General features: G+C 40.2%; 2 protein-coding genes across 16 annotated transcripts in view; one reads left to right on the forward strand and one right to left on the reverse strand.

Annotated features, from left to right (window-relative positions):
• Nucleotides 1-2,028, reverse strand: part of FAM149B1 (family with sequence similarity 149 member B1) — a 37,811-nt gene extending 35,783 nt beyond the window's left edge. For 9 of the 12 annotated variants that reach the window (XR_011559164.1, XR_011559163.1, XM_070752296.1 and 6 more), the window contains exon 1: nt 1,856-2,002. Coding sequence is in view for 8 of the 12 variants with exons in the window: in XM_070752296.1 (XP_070608397.1) it covers nt 1,856-1,905 (50 nt within the window). In the remaining 4 variants the exon portion in view is untranslated. Of the gene's footprint in view, nt 1-1,855 lie in introns of all 12 variants that reach the window. The other 3 variants (XM_070752303.1, XM_070752301.1, XM_070752297.1) reach the window with 3 other exon arrangements.
• The window catches only part of ECD (ecdysoneless cell cycle regulator), a 38,211-nt gene continuing 16,450 nt past the window's right edge, over nt 1,417-23,177 (forward strand). The window contains exons 1-8 of one of the 4 annotated variants that reach the window (XM_070752305.1): nt 2,091-2,131; nt 2,855-3,077; nt 4,411-4,627; nt 12,841-12,958; nt 13,148-13,235; nt 14,143-14,321; nt 20,380-20,572; nt 22,021-22,149. In XM_070752305.1, coding sequence (XP_070608406.1) covers nt 4,429-4,627; nt 12,841-12,958; nt 13,148-13,235; nt 14,143-14,321; nt 20,380-20,572; nt 22,021-22,149 — 906 coding nt within the window. In that variant the 5' untranslated portion in view covers nt 2,091-2,131; nt 2,855-3,077; nt 4,411-4,428. Of the gene's footprint in view, nt 2,132-2,854; nt 3,078-4,410; nt 4,628-12,840; nt 12,959-13,147; nt 13,236-14,142; nt 14,322-20,379; nt 20,573-22,020; nt 22,150-23,177 lie in introns of all 4 variants that reach the window. The other 3 variants (XM_070752304.1, XM_070752307.1, XM_070752306.1) reach the window with 3 other exon arrangements.

Here is a 23,177-nt window from a genome sequence, read left to right on the forward strand (position 1 = left end):
CCAGAAATGACTAACTTGTGAACTCTCTGCTTTTCTTTGCATATCATACAAATGCAACCCAGTAAGCAATGTATCATGCCTCAACAAATCATGATTTAGTGCTCTAGTTTTAATTCTTCCTGAAATGATAAAGAGAAATCTTGAGCTTTTCTTGCCGCTGTAAGTGAAATTTACTACGCTTCTGCATCTCTCCTCCTCATGAAAACCATAATGTGTTTATGTCTGTTCAATGTCACGGGAAAGGCAATACTCTATCCAGGGACACGCAGACTGAAAGATCTCAGAAAACAGGATCCAAAACGATCTTGACAGGTTTGAGCAATGGGCTCCATCCAAAAACATGAAATTAACACGGAGAAAAGCAAGGTTTTACACCAAGACAGGAAAATACCAATGGCACAAGTACAAATTAGGTGAAACCTGGCTGAACAACAGTAACTGTGAGAGGTATCTTGGCGACCTAGTGAACGATCATTTAAATATGAGTTGGCAGAGTGCGCGGCAGCCAAAAAAGCCAGTACAATTCTTGGTTGTATAAAGAGAGGCCTAGAATCAAAATCACATGAATTGTTAGTACCTCTTTGCAAAACCTTAGTAAGGCCACACCTGGAATACTGCATTCAGTTTGGTCCCCACATTACAAAAAAGATGTTGAGCCTTTGGAAAAATTGCAAAAGAAGAGCAACTAAAACGATGAAAGGCCTGGAGATTAAAACAAATATGAAGAATGGATATGGCCAGTCTATGAACAAATACAAAGAATGGGGATGGCTGGTCTAGAGGAAAAAAAGGATTTGGGGTGACATCTAGCAATGTTCCAGTAGTTGAGGGGCTGCGACAAAGAAGAGAGGGGACAACTTATTTTCCAAAGCACCAGAAGGCAGGACACAAGAAAGTTACAGTCACAGTTATGCTCATTTTTTGCTTTGCCAGGCAGCGCGATCCATTTTTTTAACATGATTTTCCCCTGACTTTTAAACATTTTAAGTTTGTTTCCCCCCCCCCAATTTATTCTGTTTTTTTCACGAATTCCCTGATATTTCCTGAACCACCGATTTCCCTGATAATTCCCCGATTTCTGTTTTACAGGTTTGCTGGACACCCTGAAGATAACAGGTATAGTATAAACATAAACAAAAGTAAAGTAGGTACAGGTAAATTAAGCAATAGGATAGAGATAGTAGGCACGATGGCGCACTTATGCATGCACCTTACAGACCTCTTAGGAATGGGGTGAGGTCGACTGTAGACACTCTTTAGGTTAAAGTTTTTGGAGTTTGGGGGAAAAACCATAGAGTTTAAAGAAGAGACTTGTCTAAAACGGTATAGGGCAGGATAGGGAAAGTTGGCTCTTAGATGACATGTGGACTTCAACTCCCAGAATTCCTGAACTAGCATGATTGGCTCAGGAATTCTGGGAGTTGAAGTCGACATGTCATAGAAGAGCCAACTTTGCCTACCCCTGGTATTTCCTGCTTCAGCAAGAAGACCTCCAAGGTCCCTTCCAGTTCTACTCTGATTAATTGATTGATTGGAGCATTTCCCAACGAAGCCTAAAGCCTCTCAGAGGGCCCGGGTCCCTCCCTCACTCCCACCCAAGGATGCGCCCCGTTTGTCTTTCAAGAAATTTGCAGCAGACGCGGGTTTGTTGCTCCCTCATACCCGGCAGCCCTCGAGCCCAAGAACGTGAGAATCACACAGAGGAATTTAGAGAGAGGCGGCAACGAAGAGAGCCTCCTCAGGCCGGCGCTGGGCTCCCCTAGAAGGCTGACGGCTTCTCCGGAAGGGCTGCCAGTACTTGGAAAGGCTCCGAGGGACCAACTCCTCAGGTTTGGCCCAAGAGAACGTCACCTACATCCCCTGGACGTCGGGGGGCACCGGCTTCCGGGTGTATCGCGAGATCATCCTCCCGCCTCAGCGGCTCATCTGGGTCCTCGTCGGCGCAGCCGGCTGGCCGGCACGGCCCCGGCCGCCATGGCGACGCCCCCTCCTCCTACCTCTCCGGCCGAGCGGAAGTCCCTTCTCTATGGTGGGGAGGGGGGGGGCACGCAGGCCGCGGCGCGCAGTGATGACATAATAGCACAGCAGTCAGTCTTAGGCGGTGAAGTCGGCGGCTCTGTGGGGATTGATGGTGAGTCGTTTACTTACTATTTATTTATTTATTTATTTATTTAGTCAAATACACAATAGATATAGAAGAGGATAGACATGTAGTAATATATATAAAAAAGGATAGAAGAAAATATATCAAAATAGAGGAGAAGATATATGAAAGGAAGAAAATATATATGATATATGAGATAAATGAGAGACAATTGGACAGTGGACGAAAGGCACACTAGTGCACTTATGTACGCCCCTTACGTACATAAGTGCTCTGGAAGCGGAGCTGTTTCTTCTTTGTGGCCGTCCATTTCCGGCCCCCCGCCCATAATGGAAATGTCCATATTTATCTAGAAAGAGGAAGAGACGTGGATGTTTAATAAAACTTTGCCTTTCTTCCTTTGCAAAGACTAAAGCAACTTTAAAGCCAATGAAGATAATAAAAACAACAGAGTTGGAAGGGACCTTGGAGGTTTCTAGTCCAACCTCCTGCTTAGGCAGGAAACCCTATACAGTATACCATTTCAGAAAAATGGTTATCCAATATCTTCTTAAAAACTTCCAGTGTTGGAGCTTCTGGAGGCAAGCTGTTCTGCTGATTAATTGTTCTGTCAGGAAATTTCTCCTAAGTTGCTTCTCTCCTTGTTCAGCTTCCACCCATTGCTTCTTGTTCTAGCCGCCCTGAGTCTTTGGAGAGGGGCGGCATACAAGTCTAATAAATTATTAATTATTATTATTATTCTACCCTCAGGTGCTTTGGAGAATAGGTTGACTCCTTCTTTGTGGCAACCCCTGAGATATTGAAACACAGCTATCATATCTCCCCTAGTCCTTCTTTTCATTAAACTAGGACGGGGTGGCGGAGTGGGTAAAGTGCAGTACTACAGGCCACTAAAGCTGACTGTAGAGCTGTAGGTCAATGGTTCAAATCTCATCACCTGCTCAAGGTTGACTCAGCCTTCCATCCTTCTGAGGTGGGTAAAATGAGGACCTGGATTGTGGGGGCAATATGCTGGCTCTGTGAAAAAGTGCTATTTCTAACATGCTGTTATGCCCTTTGTTAAAATAGCACCATAAATAAACGTTTATTATTAGTAGTATTATTAAACTAGACATACCCAGTTCCTGCAACCATTCTTCATGTTTTAGCCTCCAGTCCCCTAATCATCTTTGTTGCTCTTCTCTGCACTCTTTCTAGAGTCTTATTTATTTATGAAACTTGTTTATATAGCTCTTAGTTGAACTGAAAACAGGAAATCGGAAAGTCAAAATAAAGCTGGAAGGAATCTTGGAGGTCTTCAAGCAGGAAACCCTATACCAGTGATGGTGAACCTATGGCACTGATGCCGTAGGTGGCACATGGAGCCATATCTGCTAGCACACAAGCTGTTGCCCTAACTCAGTTCCAGCATGCATGTGTGCACTGGCCAGATGATTTTTTGCTTGCATGGAGGCTCTGGGAGGGCATTTTCAGCTTCCAGAAGGCCTCCAGGGGGATGGGGGAGGGTATTTTTGCCTCTGGAGCCTGGAGAGGGTGAAAAACAGGCCTAGCATGCCCACCAGAAGTTGGGAAATGTACTGTTTCTACCCTCCAGAGGGCCTCTGGAGGGCCAGGGAAGACAATTTTTGACCACCCCAGGCATTGAATTATGGGTATGGGCAATCACGCAGGCGCAATAGTGTGTGTGCACACACTTTTGGCACACGAGGGAAAAAAGGTTCATCACTGCCCATACTATTTCAGACAAATGGCTGTCTGATCACTTCTTAAAAACCTCCAGTGATGGAACACCCAAATCTTATGGAGGCAAACTTTCCACTGATTCATTCTTCTTTGCTGTCAGGAAATTTTTCCTTAGTTCTAGGTTGCTTCTCTCCTTGCCTAGTTTCCATCCATTTTTTCTTGCTTTCTGGTGGTTTGGAAAATAAGTTGACCCCCTCCTCTTTGTGGCAACTCCTCAAATAATGGAATACCACTGAAATACTGGAATACCAACCTTCTTTTGTTCAGACTAGCCATATCCAATTCCTGCAACACTTCATATATTTTAGTCTCCAAGCCTTTCATCATCTTCATTCGTCTCAACATCATTTTTTTGTAAAGTGCCCAAAATTGGATACAGTATTCAAGGTGTGGTGTTAATTAAGCATTTATAAAAAACAATAAATAGAATTATTTTAAAGGATTATTCATTCTAAGATTGACGCATCAGTTGGGTAGCAAATAGTTAATTTGTTTCCATACTGGCATTTTAATATTGGGACAGAGTTTGTAGAAATGGCTTTAAAATGTTTCTCTTTTTAAAGAGGCCTGTGTGAAGCAGAATGGAGGAGTTAGGTTTTGTGACTGTTGAAGATGCAGTCCATTACCAGTTATTTCTGATACATGAATCAGAAGATCCAGAACATGATCAAGACATCCTACAGCAATATATTGAAAGAATATTAGCACATTTTGCCTCTATCCTGGTTTCCTACATCTGGCAAAATGAATCATTTAATCTAAAGTACAAACCTGCAAAAGGTAAAACAATTATATCTAATTCTGTTTTATGCACACTAACAATTCTATCTTCCTCCTTAAGCACTTTTCAGTGGATGTTTTGGAAAATGAGGGGGGAAAGAGGTATTCTCACTATGCTAGTAGCAGTGTTCTTCACAGCTTGTAACAACACGGTTATTATATGTTTCAAATTGAGATAGCTTGAAACCGTTTAGGACTTAATAGACATATAAAACTTTTTAAATATAAAAAACAGCCTTATTTTATATTAGGTATTTATTGTTTAAAAAGGTAAAATTACAAACACTCTTAAGCCAAAGTTGATTGGGGGATTTTGCGCATGCGTCGATCCAGATAGACGCACCGAAAGAAAGCTCCCTCATGTGAAGGAGGAAAAGTCAAAGTTAACCCCCGACAACCCTCTCTAGCTTGGTGAATAGTGGATTGAGAGGAAGCGGATTGAACGGAGCTGTTGAAAACTTTATAAAAAAGAGTTAAAAGAAGAAGCAATTCACAGTTTTAAACATGAGTAGGGGGAAAAGTGAGAACAAAGGAAAAGATGGCGTCTACTTCGGAGCTGGAAGGAAAGATGGATTCATTGCTAACGGCATTTGCCAATATGGGACAGTTACTCCAAGATATGAAAAAGGAGATATCGGCTGTTGGAGCTGGGGTGGCTGACTTGAAAGAACTGTCGAAAACACAAGATCAAAGAATTGGGAAACTGGAGGAGGGAAAGACTCGCCAGGAACTCCGCATAATTAACTTAGAGGACAGACAAAGAAGACCTAATCTCCGCCTGAGGGGATTCCCAAAAGATTTTGCGGAGAGTAAACATCTTATTCAAGCAATTTACCGATGGTTCAGTGAAAATAATGTTAAATGTGACCCAGGTGAATTTGAAAGAGCGCACTGGGCTTTTGGATCTCGGAATCAAGGAGATCAAAAAGATATTATTGTGAGGTTTAACTCGGAAAGGAGGGCGGCAGAAATATTCAGAGAGCTAAAGCAGATTTCAAACTTACGTTACAAGGCTATTCCAATACGCGTTTTAAAAGATTTGTCTGCAGAAACCCTCAAGATGAGAAATCAGATGAGAGAAGTCACCTCCCAACTTTACGAAAATGGAATCCGGTTCTCATGGCGTTATCCTGCTACAGTAATTGTTTTTAAAGACTCCAAAGTTTTCCAGGCGAGATCTCTGAAGGAGGGAAGGAATCTGCTTCAACAGCTGGGGATAGATCTGGAGGGAAGTTCCCAGGCATCGACATCGAAGAGCCAGCCAGAAGCAGGAAACGGGGAGGCGAGACATGGAAGAAGGGAGGATGATTTGTTTATGCTTCAACCGATTCGTGCAGCAGAACAAAGCAAGGAGGAAAAAATTGCAGCTCTGCAAAAGGAACTGGAATTTCTCCAGGAGAAAGAGAAAAGAGAAGAGCCAAGAGTTATGTGCCAGAAGAAGAAATAATGAACTGAACTGAGCCGATTTGCTAATATGGTATTATGGTTTTCAACTAATTAATCTCTTCTTTGTGTATTTTTCTTTTTTTCTCGCTAACTAATAAGGGGAGAAGAGGGAAGGAGGGGGGAATCTTTTGATATGGTATTAAATGGGGAGAGACGGGGGAGCTTTCTAGTGGAACGCAAATCCAGGGGTGCCTCTCGATAACGAAAGGTTTTTTCGTTGCCTCCCCTTGGAAGAGGCACTAGGGTGGGGATTCATGGTAATTAAAAAGCATTTTTCCGGTAGGCTCTGTTTTGCATGAGGGGGAAATGTATTTAAAATTATGTAAATGGGTGAGACAGTGCTATTGTCGTTGAATGTAAATGGTCTTTCATCACAGAAAAAACGTTATAGAATCATGAAGCTGGCTAGGGATAGTAAAGCTGATATTTTATTTTTATCAGAAACTCATAAAGGAAGGGAAAAAACAGATAAATTAGTTACAAATGGCGAGTGGCAACAAGTTTATGAGTCGAGAGGGACGGCAAAATACAGAGGAGTCGCCATCTTGATCAACCGAAGATTGTTATTTCAATTAACTAATATTAAAAGAGACAAAGACGGTAGAACGCTATTTATTAAGGGGAAAATAAATAATAAGCTAGTAACCTTAGCAGTAATTTATGCCCCCAATGTAAATGCAAAACAATTTATAATGAATGTAAAACGTAAACTAGATAATTTTGCGGAAGGTACAGTGATTTTAGCAGGTGATTTCAACTTGGAATTAACAGCAGGGAGGGGGGGAAAGAAAAAATTACATTTAAATAAAATTAATATGACGGATTTACATGAAAATATAGTAAATAGGGACACATTTTACTCAGCAAGACATAATAAATTTAGTTGCATTGATTATATGTTAATTAATAAAACAGCCGAGGCACAGATCAAGAAAGTGGAAGTGAAAAGCATTTGGTTATCAGACTAGCAGTGATTGAGTTAGAGGCTGGCAGGCAACAAAGGATTTGGAGATACAGTGATCCCTCGATCATCGCGAGGGTTCCGTTCCAGGACCCCACGCGATGATCGATTTTTAGCGAAGTAGCGGTGCGGAAGTAAAAACACCATCTGCGCATGCGCAGATGGTGTTTTTACTTCCGTACCGCCCGCCCTTCGCCCGCCCACCCCGTTGCTCGCGCCTGGGGTGCGCGCGCGCTTGGGGACACCCCAGCTCCGCTTCCCAGCTGGGAAGCGGAGGTGGGGTGTCCCCAAGCGCGCGCGCTTTCCCCAGCAACGCGCGCGCAGTGGGGACACCCTAGCTCCGCTTCCCAGCTGGGAAGCGGAGGTGGGGTGTCCCCAAGCTCGCGCGCGCCGCCCGCCCCGCCCACGCTGTTGCCAGCTCCGCTTCCCAGCTGGGAAGCGGCCCCAGCAACGCGCGCGCGGCTGGGGACACCCTAGCTCCGCTTCCCAGCTGGGAAGCGGAGGTGGGGTGTCTCCAAGCGCGCGCGCTTTCCCCAGCAACGCGCGCGGTGGGGACACCCTAGCTCCGCTTCCCAGCTAGGAAGCGGAGGTGGGGTGTCCCCAAGCTCGCGCGCGCTGCCCGCCCGCCCACGCTGTTGCCGGCTCCGCTTCCCAGCTGGGAAGCGGAGCTGGGGTTTCTCGCGCGCGTGCCGCCCGCCAGCCCACGCCGTTGCTCGCGCCGCCGCTGGGGTCTTACCGAGGCAAGAGGGGGAAGACCCAGGGAAGCCTCTGCCCGGCGGGGAAACTCCACCATCTACGCATGCTTGGAAGGGCACGCATGCGCAGATGGTGGAGTTTACTTCCGGGTTGAAAACTCGCGATATAGCCCTTTCGCGATGCTCGAGGACGCAAAACTCGAGGGATCACTGTACAACCCTGTGGTTTCAGCTAATGAGGAAAATAGAATTAAATTACAAAAGGAACTGAATGGATTTTTTTGTATTAACGCAACAGGTGAAATTAAGCAAACAATAGTTTGGGATACACATAAGGCTGTTATGAGGGGTAATTGTATTAGTACTGAAGCTTTTATTAGGAAATCCTGGGAAGTTGAAAGAAAAAATCTATTAAGAGAAATAGATTTAATCCAAGAAACTTTAAAAATTACAAGAAATAGAGCTTGGAATACACTATTATTATTTAAGAAAAAGAAATTACAATCACTTGATGAAGAAAGATGGAATAAAATGAAGGTGATTATAAAACAAAGAATCAGGGGATGGGGGAACAAATCAATGAAACAAATGGTACACTATTTGAAAAAAAGAAAAGAGAAATCCCACATCCCTGCTTTAAAGGATAAGGAAGGTGTAATTAAACGTAGTAATGCAGAAATGGAAAAAATAATGAGTGACTTTTATGGGAATTTATATAAAAAAGAACACATTACATTGCAAACCATAGAGGTTAAAGAGAAATTAACGGAAGAAGATAGACAAACGCTAAATGCAAAAATTACAAATGATGAGATATCTAGAGTCATTAAAGGGTTGAAACCTGCTAAAGCCGCAGGTCCAGATGGTTTTACTGCTGAATATTATAAGACTTATATGAATGAATTATTACCGCATATGGAAAAATTGTTTAATAATGTAATTAAGACTTCTGAAACTCCACAGACGTGGAAAATCTCAGAAATTATAACTATCCCAAAGCCGGATCATGATTTAACTGATCCAAGTTCTTATCGCCCTATCAGCTTATTAAATCAGGACTATAAAATATTTATGAAAATATTGGCAAACAGGGTGGAGAATATTTTACCAAAAGTAATTGGAGAAGACAAATATGGATTTGTTAAAGGAAGAAAGATTTATGAACCAATTAGAAACGTGGTCAATGTTATACACCATGCTACCAATACCAAAAGAAAACTAAGTATACTAAAGTTAGATGTGTACAAAGCCTTTGATAAAGTTAATCATGATTACCTATTTCAATTATGTAAAGATTTAAATATGGGAGATTCATTCTGTAGAATTATAGAAACAATTTATAAGGATAATATAGCTCAAATCAGAGTAAATGGTAACAGAACAGAAATGATTAAAATTCAGAACGGAACTAAGCAGGGTTGCCCACTATCCCCAATGTTATTTGTACTGGCAATTGAGACTTTAGCAAATAAAATTAGAAATGATAAGGAATGGAGAGGTTACCAAATAGGAAAATTCGAATTGAAATTAAATTTGTTTGCAGATGATGCTATAGTGATGTCTGAAACCCCAATTGAAATGATGAAAAGATAATGATATTGCTCCAGGAATTTAAAGATCAATCGGGACTTATGGTTAATATAGAGAAATCTGAGATAATCTGTTTAAATACTGGCCCCAAAGAGCAAATTGAGATACAAAAAATATCAGGATTGAAATTAGGTTGTAAAAAAATGAAATATCTAGGAATTTGGTTGTTTAAGAACCCAATAAAAATAGTGACCGCCAACTATAATTTAATATGGAAAAAAATTCAGAAGCAGATAAAAAATTGGAAGGGGAAAAAGTTGGGAAGAATTGCCAAGATTAGGGCCCTTAAAATGATGATAATACCAAAAATGATGTATTTATTTCAGGTTCTACCGGGTATCTTCCCTGGGGCAAAACTAAGAGAATGGGATAGTAAATTAAATTTTTGGATTGAAGGAAACAAAAAGCCTAGAATAAGAAAACATTGGCAGTTTGCACAAGAGAAAGGGGGGGGGGGCGTGCTTTGTACTATATAGAGAAGCATTTCAAATAGAAAGATTAATGGAATTACAGTTATGGGGGGAAAGAAATGGGTAAATTTAGAAAAGGAAATTAATAATATAAATAATAAAGAGTTATTATTTAAAAATTGGAATAGAACAGAAATTAGTAATTTAATTGACCCTCTTAAAGCATGTTTAGAAATATGGTCTAAATGGCAGAGGAAATGTGGAACTAGGAATTCCAAGCTATCAACATTACACGTATTGAATACAGGTGATGATGTTAACTTAAGCAGAATTATTAAAGTATTAAATAGCAAAGGGATAACGAGAATTGAACAATTAAATATGAGAAAGATGGAAGAGTTAGCAGAACTCGATTGGAATGGTGGATTGGTCAACAGAAATGGCTGCAGATTAATGCAATAAGCACATATTTAAATAAAAGTGAGAATAAAGAAGCTCTTTTACGAGAAGAAAATTGTTTAGAAAAAATAATAAGAGAAAAGATTAATGAGAGTAAAGCACAAGCCGGTAATATATATAGAATGCTATTGCAGGTGGAAGAGGAAGTAACAAAAAGTTTGACAAGATGTTGGCAAAATGATTTACAAATAGATGAAAGTGAAATGAAAGAAATAGTAGAAAATATATATAAGATTAAAAATACGAGAGTTAAAAGATGAGAAGGAAAATTTTACATAAATGGTACTATACACCAGTACAACTTGCACACTTCCAGGGGAAAGAGAAGGGTAATTGTTGGCATGGGTGCCAAGAAAAGGGAATCTTTATGCATATGTTCTGGGAGTGTGCAGAAATTCAGAAATTCTGGAATGAAGTACAGAATGAAATTAACAAAATGTTAAAAATCAACTGGACAATTACAAAAGAAATAGCAATTTTAATTAAACAAAGGAAACTAGGAGAATTCAAGGAAATTAAATCTGCAGCATTGGAAAGTGCTCAGGCGGTGGTGGTATTGGGTTGGACAGATTCCACAAAATGGACATTACAAAATTGGTACTGGTACATGGTGGACCACATACACTTCAAAATTATGGAAATAAGATTAAATAATTTTGACAAGAACAAATTGGAGAAGCTGATGGTACGATGGAATAAGGTGAAAGATTATATGTTGAGTAGAATCTGTGATGTAAATGTGAAAAATAAACTGCAATCACTCTTTTAGTAATATTCAATGCAAGATAGAGCCAAGGAATTATAGATAAACAAATCAAAATCTTTGAATCCTCTTGTATGGGTGGTGGGGGTGATGGGGGGTGTCTTGTTGTTAGGTGATGGGCACATGCACTGTGCACTGTTATATGTTTGTTTTATGTAACTATTTTATAAAAATCAATAAAAATTTATTTAAAAAAAAAAGCCAAAGTTGATTAAACCATGGACCGCAAGCAGTTTGCCAACCCTCATTTTTTTCTACCCACAACATCCCCAAATTACATGCCAAAAATTGGTGACAAAATTGCCAATTTCCGGTAATGTTGTCCACAGCTGTCATTTCGGCTGCATAAAAAATTGGGAGAAACAGGAAAAACATCATCTTTCTCCAGTGACTTCAATGATATATGTTCCTAAACACTTTGAAGGACAGTCAGACAAAAAGGATTGTCCATGCTCGTTCAGTCGTTTATTCTAATTGCGAGAAAATTATACTATTCCTTTCTCTTACCCCTGCTGTTTCCTTGCTTTATCTTGCTTATGTTCTTGCCAATCTCTAGGTCCAAATACAGGATTTAAATAAAATATTGTTAATTATGTAAAATGCGTTCTAACCAATAGTTACCTCAAAAGATTTAAATGCTTAAATTAGACAAGCATACGAAGAGTAGTAGGAAGGGGAGGAAATTATGTTGCCAAGAGAGACAGTTAAGTGAGTTTTCCCCTTTCTTGCCATAATTGTCAAGTGAATCAAGTTACCATGGTTGTCATGGTTGTCAATTGTCAAGTGAATCAAGTTACCATGATGTGAATCTGGCTTCCCCATTGACTTTGCTTGTCAGAAAGTGATCACATGACCCTGGGACACAACAATCATAAATATGAACTAGTTTACAAGCATCTGAATTTTGATCATGTGACCATGAGGGTAAGTGTGAACAATTTTGATCCCGTATCATGGGGAAGATGCAATGGTGCGAAAAATTGACATAAGCCACTCTCTTCAGTGCCATTGTAATTTTGAATGGTCACTAAACAAATGGTTGTCAGCCAGGGACTACCTGTACTTAAAAGCTGTCAGACTGCTCTGGGAATCTATTTATAGTGTTTCTTAAATAACAAAGAGTTGTTATTTCTCTAAAAATAGCAAGAATTTGCTATATTATGTGTTGTGGTTAGCTCTGGCCCAGCTCCTGCCCCAAGGAATGTGCAGGTGGATGTGGGGGAAACATCCACATGCCGCAGGCCTGTTTTGCTCCCGATGGAATCTGCCGACGAAGCCTCCTCTGACCAAGGAAGCGTGAGTGACAGGGAAGAGGGGAGTTTCATTGTTTCGTCAAGATTGTGATTTTTCTGCTGTTCAAGATTGTGTGGGGACTCTCTGGACTTTAGAATTGGACTCAATTTCCCAGTTATTGGGTGAGCAATTGGATTGCATTTAACCTGTGCCTTGTGTGTACCAGAAAATCCCTTTGACATTTAAAAAGGGAGCTGTTTCTGTTTTTCTGTTTATAAAAACTTGGGTTTTCCTTTTATCGTGTGGTGTGTGTCTTCCTGGACTAATTACCCTGTAATTACGGGCGGTTGAAACATGCCGGCAGAACAATTATGTATGTCTCACCAATGGTTGTTGATAATTATTGTTAGAAGAATAGTTTTGTGTTGTTTTATTGATTGTACTTTTATTGGTCAAGTGATATAAATCAAATTCTTCTGTCTTTGTGTATGTATGGGTTGAATGTTTTAGGCCCAGGCATATGCTGTTTAAGTTTAGGTATTAAGTTTCATTGCTTTTAATCTTTTATTATCTGTCTTGAGTTGCTGTAAATTGATAAATAAAATACTGTCAAATATTTTATTTAAAAATAATCTAATAGCTCCTGTTCTTTCTAGGAAATCTACCTGCTCATATTGCTGGTTACACAAAGTTTGGAGATAACATTGAAGATGAATGGTTTATTGTTTACCTCATAAAAGAAATTACAAAGGAATTTCCAGAATTATTAGCTAGGTATTTTTATTTGCTGATTACATAAACAATGATTTTAGTTTCTTTGCAGATGCTTTATTGAAATAAAATTTGAAGAGGGGGATTTTTTCTGTAAATAAAGACTACATTAGAGCATCGTATCCATATGCATTCAATTAAATTAGGACACACCAATTCCATATTATGAGTCAATACTCTTTATTTGAATAGAGTGGATGATAATGATGGTGAATTCCTTCTGATAGAAGCAGCCGACTACCTTCCAAAATGGTTGAATCCTGAAAACAGCATCCATCGGGTGAGAGAGTTAAGAGTATCAAATATGTAAAAAGCTAAACTTTTAGGAATATATATTGTAATCTTGTTTTGAATTTCTTTATTATATTTTTCTGAGATCATGGAATATTTTACCCTTTGAATCATGGACATAGAAACATAGAAGATTGACAGAAAAAGACCTCATCGTCTATCTACTCTACCCCTTATACTATTTCCTGTATTTTACCTTAGGATGGATATATGTTTAACCCAGGCATGTTTAAATTTAGTTACTGTGAATTTACCAACTATATCTTCTGGAAGTTTGTTCAAAGCATCTACTACCCTTTCAGTAAAATAATATTTTCTCACGTTGCTTCTGATCTTTCTCCCAACTAACCTCAGATTGTGCCCCCTTGTTCTTGTGTTCACTTTCCTATTAAAAATACTTCCCTTCTGAACCTTATTTAACCCTTTAACATATTTAAATGTTTCAATCATGTCCCCCCTTTCCCTTCTGTCCTTCATACTATACAGATTGAGTTCATTAAGTCTTTCCTGATAAGTTTTATGCTTAAGACCTTCCACCATATTTGTAGCCCATCTTTGGACCCGTTCAATTTTATCAATATCTTTTTGTAGGTGAGGTCTCCAGAACTGAACACAGTATTCCAAATGTGGTCTCACTAGCGCTTTATAGAGCTGGATGGCAATCTCCCTCTTGCTGCTTGTTATACCTCTAGCTATGCAGCCAAGCATTCTACTTGTTTTCCCTACTGCCTGCCTGCACTATTCACCTATTTTGAGACTGTCAGAAATCACTACCCTTAAATCCTTCTCTTCTGAAGTTTTTGCTAACACAGAACTGCCAATACAACACTCAGATTGAGCTTGATAATTTTTGAGACACTGTCAAAAAACTTTAATACATTTATATATATTTTCAGGTATTCTTTCACAGCGGAGAATTATGCATAATTCCATTACCAAAGACTTCTGAAGAAAAGAAATTACTACCGGGTATAAACCCTACAATTCCCCAAATCCTAAAATTATTTTCTGGCCATTCTGAGGATTTTGTGGTTTCAAAATCTATTAAAGCAGCAGTATATAAACGTATCAATGGGTAAGTGACTGAAACTGAATATACATATTCATATATATAACAAAATATATACTGTTACAATTGTATATATAATATCTGATATCAGTGGTGAAATCTAATTTTTTCCCCAACCGGTTCTGTAGGCGGGGCCATGTGGCTGGATGTGGCCACTGTTCCCTCTAAAGTTCGTGGCCACGTGGCTGCGCACCCAACAGGAAACTGCTGCGCAGAATTTTTCAAAGCCACGCAGCCGGGATGCGTAGGGTGGGGACGAAGATAGTGAGGCGGCTCTGCAATGAGGCTTAACTTGGACGGCCGCTTCTGCTCTTACCTAGAGCCTAGCCAGCAACGCTGCTCGGCCACCTGATTGGCAGCAGGCTGAACCAATCACTGCAAGAGTGCAGCTCCTCCTCTACGCAGAAAAGAAGCACTGAGAAAAGGTGTGAGATAGTAGTTGGCCAAAGAGAAAACCAAACCCTCAAATTTGATCCTGACTCCTAAGAGGTGAAATCTGGGTCAGTCCTGCTCCCCCTTAAAGGGTTCAAGTTAGCTGCTTGAATTCGGGTTAAAACCTGGAACCTCGATCCTTCTTGGACAAAAAGGCAAGATTATTATTATTTTTTTGTGATCCTTTCCCGCCTCCATCCCAAAGTTTTTTTTTAAAAATCCTGGCCAGTGGAAAAGAAGAAAATTTGGGAAACATGGTTATTATTGGGCGCCCCACCCCCCATACACACAAAAAAAATGGGGAGGGAGGAAGGATATGCACTCTCACAAAATGCTTCAATTGAGCAGGTTAAAAAGAGTTGATTTTCAGCCAGTTGCGCGTTGCGCCTTTGCCCAACATGTTTGTGAAAGACTTCACTGTTACATGCCGGGCCAGAAAAACGGGTTAATTTGGGAGCAGGTAATGAGAATGCCTCCAAGGGGAGGTGCTGGGAATCCTGGCAAGTCAGTGTGCCGTTTAAAGTGGGAAGGGCTGGGTGGGATTGAAAATGAAAGGAAGGCAAACTGAATGGGATTCATTCTTCATTCTATTCTATTATTCTGCTCTGCTCTATTCTAATCTCTATTCCAATTTCTGTTCTGTTCATTCTTCATTCTATTCTATTATTCTATATACTCTATTCTTATCTCTATTCTATTCTACTCTATTTTATTCTGCTCTGCTCTATTCCAATCTTGAACGGAGAGAACGGGAGACTCAAAGACTGAGCTGAAGGTGCTGAACGAGTGGAGCCCTGGCATAGTTGTATAGGAACTGTAACCTGATCTCCAAATTCCCTCCACTTTGCTGTCCTGCTGGGGGGTTTTTTTTCCCTTTTTCCTTTGTGACTTGGGGAGAGCAACAGAAGAAAGAGAGGAGGGAAGTGACATCAAGCGGCTGTAGAGACACCCAACAATCAGAGTATAGGTCTCTCTTTGAACACAGTCTTGATTACTGTGAAACATTTCATCCAACATTTATTCCCCTCAGATAAACTAATGAAATCTCTTTAATCTTAATTAAACTACGCTATATTAATTAACTGAAACCATCAGTTAGAGATCTGTGATTCAGATTATCACATTTTAACAACCCTATAGGAACTTTTTATGGTTAAAATAGAGACTACAAATCTACAGAAACCATAGAAGGACCACTGAGATTCTCAGGAAATGCTACAATTACTTTATAATCTATAAGGTTTTACAATTTGATATAATTGATTTCATAAGGTGAATTTAATCAATAAGTACTTACATGGACAAATAATAATTAAGATTTGCTAATTAAGATTTGCTAATAACTATGATAATTTACAACTATAGTATTAAGAATCTATATAATCTGTTAGAATAATTTTACCATGTATATTTTATAATTTAATAATTATAAGCTAAACTAGTAGTTTATTTATTTATTCAATTTTTATGCCGCCCTTCTCCTTAGGGCGGCTTACAACATGTTAGCAATAGCACTTTTTAACAGAGCCAACATATTGCCTCCACATTCCGGGTCCTCATTTTACCCACCTCGGAAGAATGGAAGGCTGAGTCAACCTTGAGCCGGTGATGAGATTTGAACCGCTGACCTTCAGATCTACAGTCAGCTTCATTTGGTGGCATTGATAGTGCTTGATATATATTGCTTCTATTTATTAAATTTTTGATTGATAGACATAAGAGTTCCAATTTACCATATTTAAAGCTTATTATAAATTAATTGTTTAGTGGAAGATTTAATATAATATTATTATTAAGATAATATAATCATTATTTTAGAATAGAGCAGTTAGAAAACAATCTAGTTTGTGCTAATTTAACTTTAAGTTTAAGGATTCAGAATGTACATTAAGGATTGTAATTCATTTTATATAATATAATTTTTTTTCTAATTTACTTACTTACTGTAATTTACTTTAAATTGTCACCTGTATTCTTTTCCTTTATTTCTTCCTACCTGCTCAAAGTTTAACAAATTCTCTCTTTTTTCTTTCCTCTCTTTCTTTTTTATTGATTAACATGAATTATTGCAATTAAAGTCTAGGGCAGAAATATATTGATATTGACTAATAGTTGGGAGATAGGTGTTGCCTGTGGTTATTTGAAACAGGATATTTAAAATCTTAGAGAAACAAGATCAAATCTTTGTTCCGTTCTGTTCTATTCATTCTTCATTCTATTATTATTCTGTTCTGCTCTATTCTAATCTCTATTCCAATCTCTGTTCTGTTCTATTCATTCTTCATTCTATTCTATTATTCTATTCTGTTCTGTTCTGCTTTGTTCTACTTTATCCTAATCTCTGTTCCAATCTCTGTTCTGTTCTGTTCATTCTTCATTCTATTCTATTGTTCTATATACTCTACTCTGCTCTATTCTTATCTCTATTCTCTTTTATTCTACCCTACCCTGCCCTACCTTACTCTATTCCAATCTATTCTATTCCAATCTATTCCAATCCATTCAATTCATTCTAATAGTATGAAATTTGGCATTAATCATTTGTTCTACATAATTAATATTATTATTTATTATTATTTATTAGATTTGTATACTGCCCCTCTCTGAAGACTCGGAGCGGCTCAATATATAATATAAATATATATATATATTTTGAGAGTGTGATTTCTCCTTCTACAAGATAAATATCATCTTGTAGAAGAAAGATTTTACAATTAATGATTGAGTAACCCTGAATTGTTATTCACTGATCTATTGAGATAGTATTGATTTTAACTTGTGGAATATGTTTTAAATGGAAAATCTAAATATTTATCATATGGAGGTTTGATTTAAGCAATTGTTTTGAAATAATATATGAAATCCCAGTTATAATGATATTGTAATGAAGATAAAGATAACAGGTTTGATTACATACCTAAAGATATTTTAGAGGTTTTTGGTTTCGATAAAAGAAGGAATTTTTAAAAAGATATTGAGAAAAATATTTAGGAAGGGGAGCAAGTAGTAGGCACAAAAATGAAAATATGCAGGAAATAAAAACTATTCTGTGAACATAATATACTAGTTGAAAGCAAATATATCATATAAATCTATTATTTCCACTCATAATTTAATTTGGTTAACAAATAAGATATAAACAAGCTTTACATGGTTTCTTCCCTTGCACATTGGCTGATCTAAGTTTGCCTATTTCTGTTCTTTAAATTATTGATCATGCTAATTTCAGTTGGAATCTTTGTATGCTAGTGATATCAATAATTAGGCAACCAGAATAACAGAATAACATAGTGGGAAGAGACCTTATTCTGCCCCACCACCAAGCCACAAATAATTACGCAACAAGTTGTCTTCAGTGAAAAACAATCAGGTGCTGAGGCATGAAAATGTGCCGCTCAGACACTATACTTTTCCGCCCACACCGAAAAAAAATTAGAGGGAACATTGGAGGTGGCTATGTAGTCATGTAACTGAGTGATGAAAAGACACAATCACCTGCGGGAGCAGGGTTGGGCTAGATGACTTCCATGTCCCTTCCAGCCTTGGATTATTCTCTGAAGCTGCATTTAGTGCCCAGTTTGTAGCCCTCCCTCCCTTTTGTTTCTTTCTTTTTCTTTCTTTCACCACCACTACCATCCCCGTTTTTGGCTTACAACTCCCCCCCCCCCATTTTTGGCCTAGAAGGCTTTATTAGGGGTAAAAAGTTCCAAAAATCAGCTGTGTGATGCGCCATCACCAGAACTTTTTTGAATATACTTTTTAATTATTTTTTACTACTGGTTCTGTGAACCAGTAACTTTTTGTACTACCAGTTCAGGCAAACTGGCCCGAACCAGTAGCATTTCATCCCTGCCTAATATGCTGCTTCATACACATTTATTTATACAGTCATACCTCGTCTTACGAACCTAATTGGTTCCAGGGGGAGGTTCGTAAGACGAAAGGTTCGTAAGATGAAACATTGTTTCCCATAGGAAACAATGTAAAGTCAATTAATCCGTGCAACCAAAAAAAACCCCTGCAAAAAAACGGCGTTCGGCGACTGCTGGGAAGCCGCGCGGCTGTTTTAAAAGGTGACAGCCAGCCTGGAGCGCTTCCCAGCAACCTCCTGAACCCGGAAGTTCGGCAAAAGTTCGGGGTTCGGGAGGTTGCTGGGAAGCCCCCCAGGCCGGCTGTCACCTTTTAAAACAGCCGCGCGGCTTCCGCAGCTTCCCAAAGCCGAACGCCAAACCCGAACTTCCGCGTTCGGCGTTCAGCGACTGCTGGGAAGCCGCACGGCTGTTTTAAAAGGTGACAGCCGGCCTGGGGGGCTTCCCAGCAACCTCAAGAACCCGGAAGTTCAGCAAAAGTTCAGGGTTCGGGGGGGTGCTGGGAAGCCCCCCAGCCCGACTATGACCTTTGAAAACAGCCGCGTGGCTTCCCAGCTGTCTCCCGAAGCCGAACGCCAAACCTGAACTTCCGCGTTCGGCGTTCGGAGACAGCTGGGAAGCCGCGCGGCTGTTTTAAAAGGTGACAGCCGGCCTGGGGGGCTTCCCAGCAACCTCCCGAACCCCGAACCCGGAAGTTCGGCAAAAGTTCGGGGGGGTGCTGGGAAGCCCCCCAGCCCGACTGTGACCTTTGAAAACAGCCGCGTGGCTTCCCAGCTGTCTCCTGAAGCCGAACGCCAAACCTGAACTTCCGCGTTCGGCGTTCGGAGACAGCTGGGAAGCCGCGCGGCTGTTTTAAAAGGTGACAGCCAGCCTGGGGGGCTTCCCAGCAACCTCCCGAACCCGGAAGTTCGGCAAAAGTTCGGGGGGTGCTGGGAAGCCCCCCAGCGCGGCTGTCACTTTTTAAAACAGCCGCACGGCTTCCCAGCTGTCTCCCGAAGCCGAACGCCAAACCCGAACTTCCGCATTCGGCGTTCGGAGATAGCTGGGAAGCCGCACGGCTGTTTTAAAAGGTCACAGCCGGGCTGGGGGGCTTCCCAGCACCCCCCCGAACCCCGAACCCGGAAGTTTGGCAAAAGTTCGGGGTTCAGGGGGGTGCTGGGAAGCCCCCCAGCCCGGCTGTGACCTTTGAAAACAGCCGCGTGGCTTCCCAGCTGTCTCCCGAAGCCGAACGCCAAACCTGAACTTCCGCGTTCGGCGTTCGGAGACAGCTGGGAAGCTGCGCTGCTGTTTTAAAAGGTGACAGCCGGGCTGGGGGGCTTCCCAGCAACCTCCCGAACCGAACCCGGGGTTCAGAAAAATTTTGCCTCTTCTTACGAACTTTTTTCCAGTTACGAACCGGCGTTCGGGAGGCTGCTGGGAAGCCCCGCTGCCCGGCTGTCACCTTTTAAAACAGCCGCGCGGCTTCCCAGCAGTCTCCGAACGCCGGTTCGTAACTCGAAAAAAGTTCGTAAGAAGAGGCAAAATTTTTCTGAACCCGGGTTCGTATCACGAGTTGTTCGTAAGACGAGGGGTTCATATCTTGAGGTACCACTGTAGTGGTTATTCTTGTTCATATATTGGGAAGTAACATCATGCAACATTTTATTGAAATAAAAACAAACAAATCCAGTTCTTCCCTTTATAGTCTAACCTACAGGAAGAGTTGCTTCTACCAGGATTATGTCATGATTTTATTTTTTATTTTTTGCAATTTTGTGCTGTAGGTATCCTGAGAAGATCCAAACCTGTCTTCATCGAGCTCACTGTTACCTTCCAGTAGGCATTGCAGTAGTTCTAAGGCAATGTCCTGCATTAGTGTCGGCAGCAGTCCAAGCTTTTTATCTTCGAGATCCCATTGATTTAAAAGCATGTCACATTTTCAAAACCTTCCCCCCTGAAACACGTGTGATGGCATCAGTAAGTGTGGATTAAGCTTCTGAGTTAGTCTTCGCAATTATCATATGTGGTTTACGAATGATTTATTTGGGGTTTTAATTCTGTCCTTCTTAGCTACAAGGCTAACCTAACTTGTTTAATCTTCCATCTGTTATATAATTCTACAAGAGACTGGAGATTAGGCAAGTTAGTTTAGATTTGTACTGTAGAATTATATTCATACTATAATTAGTATGTATATAGTATATAGCAGTGATGGCGAACCTATGGCATGGGTGCCACAGGAGGCACGCGGAACCATATCTGCTGGCACACGAGCCATTGCCCTAGCTGAGCTCCAATGTGCATGTGTGTTCCAGCCAGCTGATTTTTGGTTCTCATAGAGGCTCTGGGAGGCCGTTTTTGGTTTCCAGAGAGCCTCCAGGGGGATGCGGGAGGGCATTTTTACCCTCCCCCTGCTCCAGGGAAGTCTTTGGATTCTGGGGAGTGCAAAACACGAGGCTACTGGGCCCACCAGAAATTGGGAAACATTGCAGGTCCGCTTTCCTCCCCGCCTCTTGCCTCTCCACCTTCTCCTCGCTCAGCAGCCGACCGCGGTGAGTGGACAGGAGATTCGGAAGCTTATTATATCGATCAGTAAAATCTTGTGAGCTGCCGCAGGCCGGTTAAAAGACTTCATCAGGCTGCATCCGGCCCGCGGGCAGTAGTTTGGGGACCGCTGTTTTAGAGGGTCATTGAAGCACTTTGGGGTCGTTGAAGCACTTTGGGGTTGAAGCTCCTGGTTCCTGTATTTAATCTGTTTTCCCGAGTAGTGCTCCCAGTTCCTGTAGTTTGCAATTTTTTTCTCTGGAAATCCATTCCTACTTCCACACCATTCATAGGGTCCTCAACCCAAATTGTATAGATAAAAGTATGTAGAGATTTTCAGTCATCCAGGTCATGGTTGTCCCAAAAGTCTTTTTTCTGGGGACAAATGAACTTTCTTGTTTTTTCTTTGAAGACTTTTCGCTTCTCATCCAAGAGGTTTCTTCAGCTCTGACAGGATAGTGGGGATGGAAGGGTTTGTATCTCTTGCAGGTCTTTATTAGATGCAAAACATCTTCAAATAAAAAACGAAGTCCAGTTGCCTGTAGAAAAAGCATCTTTGAGACAACTATGACATGGATGACTGAGAATCTCTGCAGACTTCTTCAAGTAATATTACAAATAATTCTCACTTGGCAACTACTTTGGACAACGGCCATTCACACATTCTTGACCTTTGTGACCAATGCCCTCATTCACAACCCTTGCAGGTCTGTAAAGCAAAGGAGAGCCAAAATAAAATCACTGTTTCACTTAGCCACTGCTTCACGTAATGTTGGCCCCGATTGTGGTTGCCAAACAAGGACTAACTGTAATAGGCCAAAGCAGATTCAAATACCTTTTCAGAAAAGTGAATCTTTAATTAAATATTCTGATATTTTCAGGTTACTTTGACAAAGTGTCTATATGCACAACTGGTTCAACAGACATTTGTACCAGACAAACGGAGTGGCTACTCATTACCTCCATGTTCACATCCTCAGTACAAAGCGTATGAATTAGGCATGAAATTGGTAAGTTTCTATCTTGACCTTTGAATATTTTTACCAAAAAAAATTAATTTCAAGATATAGACACAGAAACCCTGTAGAGGCACACAAATAAACACACAGGCAACCAAAGACCAGAACCATACACAAACTAAATTCATGTGTAAGTATATGTGTATGTGTGCGTGTGTTTGTGTATGTAAATTATATGTATATGAATACATACACAGAGAGAGAGAGAGAGAGAGGAACTACATAAGACCAAGAAGCTCACAGCAGTATTTTGCAATTGCATATGTCCTCTTTGGCTATCAGTAAAAAATAATAATAAATATATATAATAGGATTTATTCAGGTGGCCTGGTGCTTGTAGCCTCAAGACTGTAATTGTCATATCTGAGCATCAATAAAACTTATAACATAAAACCAAATGTATTATTAATTTCATTTTTCCTGAGGGAAGAGATTTGCATGGTTGCAATGGCCTGAGGATCTGACTAAGGGAAGGCATTAATATAGGATTTAGAGAATTATTTAAAGTGGGTGAGTTATTTTAATTTGTAGGAAAATCTCTTGATTTTGGATATAAAGTAGGTAAGTTATTTTAAGTAATTTGTAGGGAAATCTCTTGAAGTTGAATGTAAATATTTGGTTGTTTCAGAATAAGGTATTTTGTTAGCTAATGTTAAATTAAATTCTTTTTAAGATAATGCTCAATTTATTCCATTATTCAGCCTCTTGAAGTTGACAGAAACATACACATCCTTCTCTAATATTCTATATTCTTCGTTAAAAGAATGCAATAAGAACTATACATATTCACCTATATATAGCAGGGCACCTTCCCTTGCAATCATTTAGATTTCTACTCTAATTTTTCGTATGCAATTTTATTCCAAATCATCTTTTAAGGTATTTCATCTAAAAGATTGTTCTCTGACAGGTGGCAGTGCCTACCTGATTTTAGTTAATTTTGACAAATAAGCCAGGTTGGATCTAGTTAATAGTTGGATGAGAGACCACCAGCCAATTTTAAGGCTGTAGATTGGATT

The sequence above is a fragment of the Erythrolamprus reginae genome, chromosome 5, assembly GCF_031021105.1.
Source record: "Erythrolamprus reginae isolate rEryReg1 chromosome 5, rEryReg1.hap1, whole genome shotgun sequence".
In the NCBI taxonomy this organism is placed as follows: Eukaryota; Metazoa; Chordata; class Lepidosauria; order Squamata; family Dipsadidae; genus Erythrolamprus; species Erythrolamprus reginae.